This window comes from Oncorhynchus keta, chromosome 17 (genome assembly GCF_023373465.1).
Source record: "Oncorhynchus keta strain PuntledgeMale-10-30-2019 chromosome 17, Oket_V2, whole genome shotgun sequence".
Taxonomy (NCBI): Eukaryota; Metazoa; Chordata; class Actinopteri; order Salmoniformes; family Salmonidae; genus Oncorhynchus; species Oncorhynchus keta.
The window spans coordinates 38,369,862-38,382,562 of record NC_068437.1 but is presented as its reverse complement, the minus strand read 5'-3'; the positions used below and the strand labels follow the sequence as shown (position 1 = coordinate 38,382,562).

Here is a 12,701-nt window from a genome sequence, read left to right as displayed (position 1 = left end):
TGGCGACAATTTCGGCAGATCATTTAAGAAAGAAAGGGTCCATATTGTCTAGCCCGGCTGATTTGTAGGGGTCCAGATTTTACAGTTCTTTCAGAACATCAGCTGACTGGATTTGGGAGAAGGAGAAATGGGGAAGGCTTGGGCGAGTTGCTGTGGGGGGTGCAGTGCTGTTGACCGGGGTAGGATTACCCAGGTGGAAAGCATGGCCAGCCGTAGAAAAATGCTTATTGAAATCCTCAATTATGGTGGATTTATCAGTGGTGACAGTGTTTCCTATCTTCAGTGCAGTGGGCAGCTGGGAGGAGGTGTTCTTATTCTCCATGGACTTTACAGTGTCCCAGAACTTTTTTGAGTTAGTGTTGCGAAAAGCAAATTTCTGCTTGAAAAAGCTAGCCTTGGCTTTTCTAACTGCCTGTGTATAACGGTTTCTAGCTTCCTTGAACAGCTGCATATCACGGGGGCTGTTCGATGCTAATGCAGAACGCCATAGGATGTTTTTGTGTTGGTTAAGGGCAGTCAGGTCTGGGGAGAACCAAGGGCTATATCTGTTCCTGGTTCTAAATTTATTGAATGGGGCATGCCTTTCTATATAAGATGGTTAGGAAGGCATTTAAAAATATACCCAGGCATCCTCCACTGACGGGATGAGATCAATAACCTTCCAGGATACAATGGGCAATGCAAAGTCCTCTTCTGGCTATGGCCAGTCCTCTTCTGGCTGTGCCGGGTGGAGATTATAACAGAACATGGCCAAGATGTTCAAATGTTCATAGATGACCAGCAGGGTCAAATAATAATAATCACAGTGCTTGTCGAGGGTGCAACAGGTCAGCACCTCAGGGGTAAATGTCAGTTGGCTTTTCATAGCCGATCATTCAGAGCACCCCCCCCCCCCCGATACTAAAGGCTGTGACAGGGGGGTTGGGAGACACTGTGGCCCCATCCAATGTAACCTCCGGAAAGGGCTAAACAGGCAGGATATAACCCCACCCACTTTGCCAAAGCACACCCCCCACACCACTAGAGGAATATCTTCATCCAGAGACAAGGCCAAGTATAGCCCACAAAGATCTCCGCCATGGCGCCAACCCAGACAGGAAGATCACGTCAGTTACAGCATGGAAGGGCACCAGTAAGCCAGTGACTCAGCCCCTCTAATAGGGTTAGAGGCAGAGAATCCCAGTGGAAAGAGGGGAACCGGCCAGGCAGAAACAGCAAGGCGGTTCGTTGGTCCAGTGCCTTTCCGTTCACCTTCACACTCCTGGGCCAGACTACACTCAATCATAGGACCTACTGAAGAGATGAGTCTTCAATAAAGACTTAAAAGTTGAGACCGAGTCTGCGTCTCTCACACGGGTAGGCAGACCATTCCATAAAAAGGGAGGTTTATAGGAGAAAGCACTGCATCCAGCTGTTTGCTTAGAAATTGGGTGGGTCAAGGTTTGGCTTTTTCAAGAGAGGCTTTATTACTGCCACTTTTAGTGAGTTTGGTACACATCCGGTGGATAGAGAGCCGTTTATTATGTTCAACATAGGAGGGCCAAGCACAGGAAGCAGCTCTTTCAGTAGTTTAGTTGGAATAGGGTCCAGTATGCAGCTTGAAGGTTTAGAGGCAATGATTATTTTCATCATTGTGTGAAGAGATATAGTACTAAAACACTTGAGTGTCTCCCTTGATCCTAGGTCCTGGCAGAGTTGTGCAGACTCAGGACAACTGAGCTTTGGAGGAATACGCAGATTTAAAGAGGAGTCTGTAATTTGCTTTCTAATGATCTTTTCCTCAAAGAAGTTGATGAATTTATCGCTGCTGAATTGAAAGCCATCCTCTCTTGGGGAATGCTGCTTTTTAGTTAGCTTTGCGACCATATCAAAATACAAATACAGCCCCATCGATGAGAATGGGGCGTGCTCGCTAGGTCCTCCTTTTCCTGTAGTCCACAATCATCTCCTTTGTCTTGATTGCGTTGAGCGAGAGGTTGTTGTCCTTGCAGCACACAGTCAGGTTTCTGACCTCCCTATAGGCTGTCTCATTGTTGTCTGTGATCAGGCCTACCACTGTTATCATCAGCAAACTTAATGATAGTGTTGGAGTCTTGTCTGTCTGTGCAGTGATGAGTGAATAGGGAGTACAGGAGGGGACTGAGCACACACACCTGAGGGGCCCTCGTGTTGAGGATCAGTGTGGCAGATGTTTTGTTACCTACCCATACCACCTGGGGGCGGCCGGTCAGGAAGTCCAGGATCCAGTTGCAGAGGGAGGTGTTTAGTCCCAGGGTCCTTAGCGTCTTGATCAGCTTTGAGGGCACTATGGTGTTGGATGCTGAGCTGGAGTCAATGAATTGCATTCTGACATAGGTGTTCCTTTTGTCCAGATGGGAAAGGGCAGTGTGGAGTGCGATAGAGATTGCATCAGATCTGTTGGTGCAGAATGCACATTGGAGTGGGTCTAGGGTTTCTGGGATAATGGTGTTGGTGTGAGTCTTACAAAGCATTTCATGGCTACAACTGTGAGTGCTTTGGGTCAATAGTCATTTAGGCAGGTTACCTTAGTGTTCTTGGGCACAGGGCCTATGGTGGTCTGCTTGAAACCTGTTGGTATTCCAAACTCCGACAAGCTGCATTGTGGGCCAGCCAGCCCCAATCCCACTGCTCCTCATTAGCATACGCAAAAATCAGAGAACCTTGTGACTTCTGCCTCATCTCTTTGCTTGTCTGTACATATCCCTTTATCTCCTCCATCTTCCAGCCACTCCTCTTTTCTTCTCCCATCCTCTTTAAGTCCTTTATACCTCTTTCTCTTCCACTTCATCATTCTTTCACTTGTACCTCTCCACCATATGCCCTCCTTCAAATTCCCCCACCCCTCCATACTTCCCTGATATCTCTGTCATCCACCTCAATCCTCACCCTTAAACCTCCACCTCCTCCAATTCTGCCATCATACCTTCCCTCCATCCTTTCCCTCCCACATTTCATCTCCTTTATATCAAACCCTCTAATAATAGAATGTCCTCCTGTACCTCAACCCCCTCTATCCTCCTCACACAGGCTATGGGTGTGGAGAGTGACCAGGAGATAGTGCAGATGATTGGGACAGAGGAGCACGTCATGGCTAACTTCTCCCCCAGCCTGGAAGAGTGCCAGAAAGCCCAGATCTTCACTGAGATACAGGTACATGATTCCCTCTCTTCCTTCTCTGGAACCTGCTTCAGTCTGGTGAACCTATGTCAGAGGTTTCTAAATCACACTGGCCTGGGAGGAACAGGTGATACATGTAACTTAAGTTGTTAGTTTGGGCATCACAACATGCTAACTCAACAAAACTTTAAATCAATCCCTTTTTCATGTTACTTTGAGATGATTTTGGAATGAATTACATGTATAGCATTGTTATTTTGGGTACATTGACAAAGTTAAGTTGGTGACAGTGGTTAGGTAAATAAACCCAAAGCATGGATTGCAGTCTCTCCTTTGTCCTGTTCTTTCAAAGCAAGGAAAAGTAATTTTGTGATTTGAGTGAACCCTGACAACCAGTGAATGCATGGCTTTACTATGCCTTTTCCCCTGACCATTTGACCTGATTATATTGTCTAAGGAGTAGGACTTGACTGTTTCAAATACCCAGATTTTAACAGCTCTCAATAGAATGTGTTGATGTCTTGAGTTTGGGACACAGCCTTTGAAACTTTGAAATTCAACAGAGAGCCATGCCCATTTTACCCATGCTTTTACACATGAACATAAACTGTGATTCTGTTCTGAGCGACTGCCTTTGCCATTATGGTAGCATAATACACAGGTCAGGGTGGCATGCCTCTTCACTGGTGTCCTCAGTAGCCAATAGTTATAGCCTGCCGTGTGGGTGGTCTGGAGAATGCGTGACTGCCTTTGCCATTATGGTAGCATAATACACAGGTCAGGATGGCATGCCTCTTCACTGGTGTCCTCAGTAGCCAATAGTTATAGCCTGCCGTGTGGGTGGTCTGGAGAATGCGTGACTGCCTTTGCCATTATGGTAGCATAATACACAGGTCAGGATGGCATGCCTCTTCACTGGTGTCCTCAGTAGCCAATAGTTATAGCCTGCCGTGTGGGTGGTCTGGAGGTCTCACTGACCTCTGACCTTCTCTCTAGAGCATGACACAGAAGATCACTGACACAGGTGTGATAGTTGTGTGCGGGCATAAGGGCTGATTCGTATCCGGTTGTGGCTTTTTGTGATTCACTTGACCCGTTACAACTCTGATGCCTCAGTGTTCATTTGGGTCCTTTTCTTCTCGACGCAATGAACGTGCATGTCACACATTTTTCATCACTTTGGAATTACGTCTCCAGTTATTTTTAACTTTGTCTCTTTGATCTGAGAGAGTTTTTAAAATTAATGGTGTGTAGTTAAAGATGTTGTATTCTCATCCCTCTGTGTTCCCTAGGCTCTGAAATACATTGGGAATAAGGTGCGGAGACAGCGCATGTGGGGAGGGCCCAAGAAGACCAAGATGGAGGAGGCCAGAGAGCTGTTGGCTTCCCTCATCCTCACTCATGTACCTGTAAGTGCTGTCAGATTGACCACACCAAAAAAACGCTTTATACACACCTCTCTGGCCCGGGATTTACTATGGAAAGATCAGTAGTATCGGGTGTTGATAGGGTTAAAGCACTATGCTCGCCATACCATAAGATGATTTAGTTTTGTCACCTGTACCCTCTAGTCTTTATTAATATGGCTATGAGTGGACATATTTGTAAGGTACACACTTGTGTTAACATGATTCAGTGACTTTACTACCAGGGTTGGGGTCAATTCAGGAAGTGAACTAAAGTTCAAATTCCAGTTTTCCTCAATTCTCTGAGAAGAAACTACGATTTCCGTTTACTCCCTGAATTGACATAGAAATGGGATTGACTCAAACCCTGTTTTCTATTCCACCTCCAGGTGAAGGAGTTTAACTTCCGGGCCAAGTGTATCTACCTAGCGGTGATGGTGCGCAGGGTGATCCTAGCCCAAGGAGAGAACAAGGTGGATGACCGAGACTACTATGGCAACAAGCGCCTGGAGTTGGCTGGACAGGTGAATGAATACGTCTCGGTGTCCTCTACTGTAGCTCCATCTGAAGCACCAGTGTCTGGTGGTCTCTATCTTAATATAACCTCTGTCCTCCTGACCCCTTACGCTACATTGAATGTCCCACGGAATAATCAAAAGTATGCTAAATAGAACTCCTGTGACCCTCTGTTTTTAGTTTACACCCTCCGTTAGTGGTCTCCAGCACATTGTCTGTGCGAACAGTCCTATGGTGTCTTACTCTATCACATGGGGAGGCGCAGAGTTAACTGAGTACATTTACCTGTGCAGACTTCCTTTACCAAATTTGCCTGCACAGCCTTCCTCCAGCACAGTGGCCTACAGTATGCAGCTCCACAGTAAGCAGAGCCTTCTCTAGGTCTGTCTACACAGTAGGACTCCCTCACGCTGCTCTGTAATTAAATGAAAGATGAGTTGCAGCATTTATTACTAATGGATTAAAGGGTAGGTTGTGTGACTGTTGTACAGGCCCAGCAGCGTGAGCCTCTTTTGCGTACGATGATGCTAGTTTCTTTGTATAGAACTATGCACCTTTAGATGTATTTTTACATACAAACTTTGTCTCCGAACTCTAAATCAAATAGCCTTCCTGTCACTGATAGAAAGTTTATTTTGATTTGCTATGTTTTACAATGATCAAGTCCCATTCGTAGCCTGATTTTTAGATGTGTCCTTGTAAACATGATTATTAGGGAATTCTTTCTGCTTGCAAAGCATTTAAAAGTTTTACTCAAACTATTATATTAATCTGAGTATTCACAATAATCCTATTATTGTGTGCATGTAACCGTACTGTGTCCAAAGTCTCTTCATTCCACAGAGGTTTTAATCCTTTCTTCCTCACCAGTCAAAACAATTCTCTATATGCAGTGCTTCGTACTTCTCTGAGAACTGATCCCAGGCCTGTGCTAATCGATACGGACTCTAATCCATTCTCCCCGTGCCCTGATCTTTCACCTGTCTGTCACCCCTCTCCCTCTATTAATTCCCACTTTGTTGTTGCCTGTTTTGTTTTCTTCCTCATCCCTCCCCGCCTCGCTCTGTATTCCCGCCTCGGCTAGCGTTGTCAGGGGGGAGAGATGCGCAGCAGCAGCACCAAAATCCCAGGGTCGAGGAAGCGTAGGCATTTTCCCGAGCCTTGACAAAAGAATGGCCGCCTTGACTGGAGCGATTGAGCTAATCCTACAGGCCCCAGCTCTGATAATGTAATTACGGCTGTCTTAAGGCCTTTAATTTCCCCCCACCCGACCTTCTCTGATTGAGGAGGGGGGCACAGGGCCTCCTTTCAATAGAGAGCTTAAGTACTCACAACGCCCAACAATCTCTCCTCTCTCCAATTATGATTCCCTGACATTCAGCTAATTGGCCCAGCTGTGTGACGGAAGCTGTTTTTCTTTATTATGCATTTTGCCAGGACTGCTTGTTTGTTTTGATGTATGCAAATGTGTTGGGGGTTGAGAGAGTGAGAGAGGTGCCCCACTAAAGGCCTTACTGAGGAGAGAGACCTGGGAGAGAGGCCAGGTCAGGCTTATCTCAGGGTTGGCACACCTGGTTATTAAATCTCCCAGGACCTGGTCATTGTCTCTGAACTGATAGCGGAGAGGAACAGAACAGCTGTGAGCAGAAGCCAGGAGAACAGAGGGTTTGCCTTGTCTGTGTCTCCAGGGGATACGACTAGCTCTCCGAGTATTGTTATTTCACGTCTAGTTATTTGCATCAGAGACTCGATGTTTCCACTGTGTCAGTTTTGCCTTTTAGATCACAGTGAATTTTATGGACAGGGAGGACCTGATCTTAGATCAGCACTCCTACTCTGAGACACTTAATGCATATTGTTCTGACTGTACTACTGACAATCTCTCGCCCCACCTGGCTAGCTGCTGTCTCTGCTGTTTGAGGATCTCTTTAAGAAGTTCAACTCCGAGCTGAAGAAGATCTCAGACCAGATCATCCCCAAGCAGCGGGCGGCACAGTTTGACATTGTCAAACACATGCGCCAGGACCAGATCACCAACGGCATGGTCAACGCCATCTCCACCGTGAGTGCTTCTCTCCGCCCCGTTTCAAGCTCTGGTCCTTTATGCCAGACAGTGCAAAGGTGTCCATACAGATTGACACATGTCAAAAGGGCATTCTAGGTTGTCAGGTTCTTTTGCATCCAATTTTGAATGTAATGTTTCTGTACCTTACACAAGTGTGAGGTTGGTCTTATATTCTTTCATTTTTGTAAATATCATGAAGATATTGTGTCAAAGCTGATGCCACAGTGAATTGCAGTTAACGATATCAATCAATATAAGGTGTTTATTTTTTAAAGCCATTTTAACATCAGCAGTGTTGTCACACATGATAAATATGTGTATTGCTCCAAGCAGTTGACCTGTCTCTCTCTCTCTCTCTGTGCCCCCCAGGGTAACTGGTCCCTGAAGAGGTTTAAGATGGACCGTCAGGGTGTGACCCAGGTGCTGTCCCGCCTCTCCTTCATCTCTGCTCTGGGCATGATGACCAGGATCTCCTCCCAGTTTGAGAAGACCAGGAAGGTCAGCGGACCCCGCTCCCTGCAGCCCTCCCAGTGGGGCATGCTGTGCCCCTCTGACACCCCTGAGGGAGAGGTGAGTCAGAGAGATACACAGACAGACAGTCACATACATACACATTGGCAAGCATACACACACACACACACCCACACACGCAAGCACGCACACCGTGGCCTGCATAAACTCCATACACACACACACACACACCATGGCCTGCATAAACACCATACACACACACACACACCATGGCCTGCATAAACACCATACACACACACACACCATGGCCTGCATAAACACCATACACACACACACACACAACATGGCCTGCATAAACACCATACACACACACACACACACACACACACACACCATGGCCTGCATAAACACCACACACACACACACACACACACACACACACACACACACACACACACACACCATGGCCTGCATAAACACCATACACACACACACACACCATGGCCTGCATACACACACACACACACACACACACACACACACACACACACACACACACACCATGGCCTGCATAAACACCATACACACACACACACACACACACACACACACACACACACACACACACACACACCATGGCCTGCATAAACACCATACACACACACACACACACACGGCCTGCATAAACACACACACACACACACACCATGGCCTGCATAAACACCATACACACACACACACACACACCATGGCCTGCATAAACTCCATACACACACACACACCCACCCACCATGGCCTGCATAAACTCCACACACCCACCCACCGTGGCCTGCATAAACTCCACACACCCACCCACCGTGGCCTGCATAAACTCCACACACCCACCCACCGTGGCCTGCATAAACTCCACACACCCACCCACCGTGGCCTGCATAAACTCCACACACCCACCCACCGTGGCCTGCATAAACTCCACACACCCACCCACCATGGCCTGCATAAACTCCATACACACACACACACCCACCCACCATGGCCTGCATAAACTCCACACACCCCTCCACCATGGCCTGTTTAAACTCCACATACCCATCCACCGTGGCCTGCATAAAATCCACACACCCACCCATCATGGCCTGCATAAACTCCATACACACACACACACACACACACACACACACACACACGCCATGGCCTGCATAAACTCCACACACCCATCCACCGTGGCCTGCATAAAATCCACACACCCATCCACCGTGGCCTGCATAAAATCCACACACCCATCCACCGTGGCCTGCATAAAATCCACACACCCATCCACCGTGGCCTGCATAAAATCCACACACCCACCCACCCACCATCGCCTGCATAAACTCCATACACACACCCACTGTGGCCTGCATAAACTCCATACACACACACTCATCCACCATGGCCTGCATAAACTCCACATACCCATCCACCCCTGTTTAAACTCCACATACCCACCACCGTGGCCTGCATAAACACCATACACACACCCACCATGGCCTGCATAAACTCCATACATACACCCAAATCACACAAACCACACCATGGCCTGCATGTTAAATGCACACACACACACCATGGCCTGCATATAACAACAAGTACACACAACAACCATGGCCTGTCTTATACACAGTGTAAGGGGATAAGGAACATGTACATAAGGATATACAATGAGTGATGGTACAGAGCAGCATACAGTAGATGGTATAAACAGTATATACATATGAGATGAGTGTGACTGCAAAGTAAACAAAGTGGCATAGTTAAACACATACATGGACTGCATAAACTCCATACATATACACATATACATATGCATGGATGAATAATGTACTAACAACACACATACCAGGGCATTGTTTAAAGTGGCATGATATATTTACATAATTCCCATCAATTCCCACATTAAAATGGCTGGAGTTGGGTCAGTGTCAACACAGTGTGTTGGCAGCAGCCACTCAATGTTAGTGGTGGCTGTTTAACAGTCTGATGGCCTTGAGATAGAAGCTGTTTTTCAGTCTCTCGTCCCAGCTTTGATGCACCTGTACACCTCGCCTTCTGGATGATAGCAACAGGCAGTGGTTCATGGTTGATGTCCTTGATGATCTTTATGGCCTTCCTGTAACAACGGGTGGTGTAGGTGTCCTGGAGGGCAGGTAGTTTGCCCCGGTGATGCACAGTCCTCACTACCCTCTGGAGAGCCTTACGGTTGAGGCACAGTTGCACCAGGCCTGATAAAGCCCATACCAGGATGCTCTCCATGTGCATCTGTAGAACCATTTGTGAGTGCTTTTGGTGACAAGCCAATTTCTTCAGCCTCCTGAGGTTGAATAAACGCTGCTACACACACAGTGTGAGTGGACCATGGCCTGTTTGTCTGTGATGTGTATGCCATACTTAAAACTAGCTACCCACCCACTGGCCTGTTCCATCGATGTGGATACACACACACACCATGGCCTGCAAGTCCACAATCATCTCCTTAGTTTTGTTGACGCACCTGACACCACACTCCGACACCCTCACCTGGCCTGCAATCAAACCACTGTTGTGTCACGCACAAACACCCACCATGGCCTGCATAAACTCCATACACACACACACACACCATGGCCTGCATAAACTCCATACACACACACACACACACACACACACACACACACACACACACACACACACACACACACACACACACATGGCCTGCATAAACTCCACACACCCACCCACCGTGGCCTGCATAAACTCCACACACCCATCCACCGTGGCCTGCATAAAATCCACACACCCATCCACCGTGGCCTGCATAAAATCCACACACCCATCCACCGTGGCCTGCATAAAATCCACACACCCACCCACCCCACCATGGCCTGCATAAACACACACACACACACCACACACACACCATGGCCTGCATAAACTCCATACACACACACCCACCCACCATGGCCTGCATAAACACCATACACACACCCACCATGGCCTGCATAAACTCCATACACACACACCCACCCACCATGGCCTGCATAAACTCCACACACCCATCCACCGTGGCCTGCATAAAATCCACACACCCATCCACCGTGGCCTGCATAAAATCCACACACCCATCCACCGTGGCCTGCATAAAATCCACACACCCACCCACACCATGGCCTGCATAAACACCACACACCCACCCACCATGGCCTGCATAAACTCCATACACACACACACCCACCATGGCCTGCATAAACACCACACACACACCCACCATGGCCTGCATAAACATACACACACACACCACCTGCATAAACACACACACACACACCACCATGGCCTGCATAAACACCATACACACACACCCACCCACCATGGCCTGCATAAACACCACACACACACCCACCATGGCCTGCATAAACTAAATACATACACACACACACACACACACACACACACCCATGGCCTGCATAAACTCCATACACACACACACACATGGCCTGCATAAACACCACACACACCCACCATGGCCTGCATAAACTCCATACACACACCCACCATGGCCTGCATAAACTAAATACATACACACACATACACACACCCACCATGGCCTGCATAAACTCCACACACACCCACCATGGCCTGCATAAACTCCACACACACACACACCACCATGGCCTGCATAAACTCCACACACACACCCACCATGGCCTGCATAAACCCACACACACACACACACACCATGGCCTGCATAAACTCCACACACCCACCCACCATGGCCTGCACAAACACACACACACCATGGCCTGCATAAACACACACACACACACCACACACACACACACACCATGGCCTGCATAAACTCCATACACACACACACACACACACCATGGCCTGCATAAACACCATCCACACACACACACACACACACCATGGCCTGCATAAACACCACACACACACACACCACACCTGCATAAACACCACACACACACACACCATGGCCTGCATAAACACCATACACACACACCCACCACCATGGCCTGCATAAACACCATCCACACACACACACACCATGGCCTGCATAAACACCACACACACACACACACACCATGGCCTGCATAAACACCATACACACACACACACACACCATGGCCTGCATAAACACCATACACACACCATGGCCTGCATAAACTCCACACACACACACCACCATGGCCTGCATAAACACCATACACACACACACCACCATGGCCTGCATAAACAACACACACCCACCATGGCCTGCATAAACACACACACCACCGTGGCCTGCATAAACACATACACACACACCCACCCACCATGGCCTGCATAAACTCCACACACACACCACCATGGCCTGCATAAACACACACACACACACCACCATGGCCTGCATAAACACCACACACATACACACACACCATGGCCTGCATAAACTCCACACACACACACACACACCATGGCCTGCATAAACACCACACACACACACACACCATGGCCTGCATAAACACCATACACACACACACACACACCATGGCCTGCATAAACACCACACACACACACACACACCATGGCCTGCATAAACACCATACACACACACACCACCATGGCCTGCATAAACACCATACATACACACACACACACCATGGCCTGCATAAACACCATACACACACACACACCACCATGGCCTGCATAAACACCATACACACACACACACACATGGCCTGCATAAACACCATACACACACACACACACCCATGGCCTGCATAAACACCATACACACACACACACACACCATGGCCTGCATAAACACCACACACACACACACACCATGGCCTGCATAAACACCACCACCCACCATGGCCTGCATAAACACCACACACACACCCACCATGGCCTGCATAAACTCCACACACCCATCCACATAAACACACACACACCACCATGGCCTGCATAAACACCATCACACACACCCACCACCATGGCCTGCAAACTCCACACCATGGCCTGCATAAACTCCATACACACACACCCACCCACCATGGCCTGCATAAACTCCACACACACACCACCCA

General features: G+C 48.1%; 1 protein-coding gene across 2 annotated transcripts in view; it reads left to right on the top strand.

Annotated features, from left to right (window-relative positions):
* LOC118396033 (DNA-directed RNA polymerase III subunit RPC2) overlaps nt 1-12,701 on the top strand; it is a 70,264-nt gene that overhangs the window by 11,390 nt on the left and 46,173 nt on the right. For both annotated transcript variants that reach the window (XM_052466001.1, XM_052466000.1), the window contains exons 10-14: nt 3,049-3,171; nt 4,431-4,547; nt 4,934-5,068; nt 6,961-7,122; nt 7,495-7,695. In XM_052466001.1, coding sequence (XP_052321961.1) covers nt 3,049-3,171; nt 4,431-4,547; nt 4,934-5,068; nt 6,961-7,122; nt 7,495-7,695 — 738 coding nt within the window. The remainder of the gene's footprint in view (nt 1-3,048; nt 3,172-4,430; nt 4,548-4,933; nt 5,069-6,960; nt 7,123-7,494; nt 7,696-12,701) is intronic.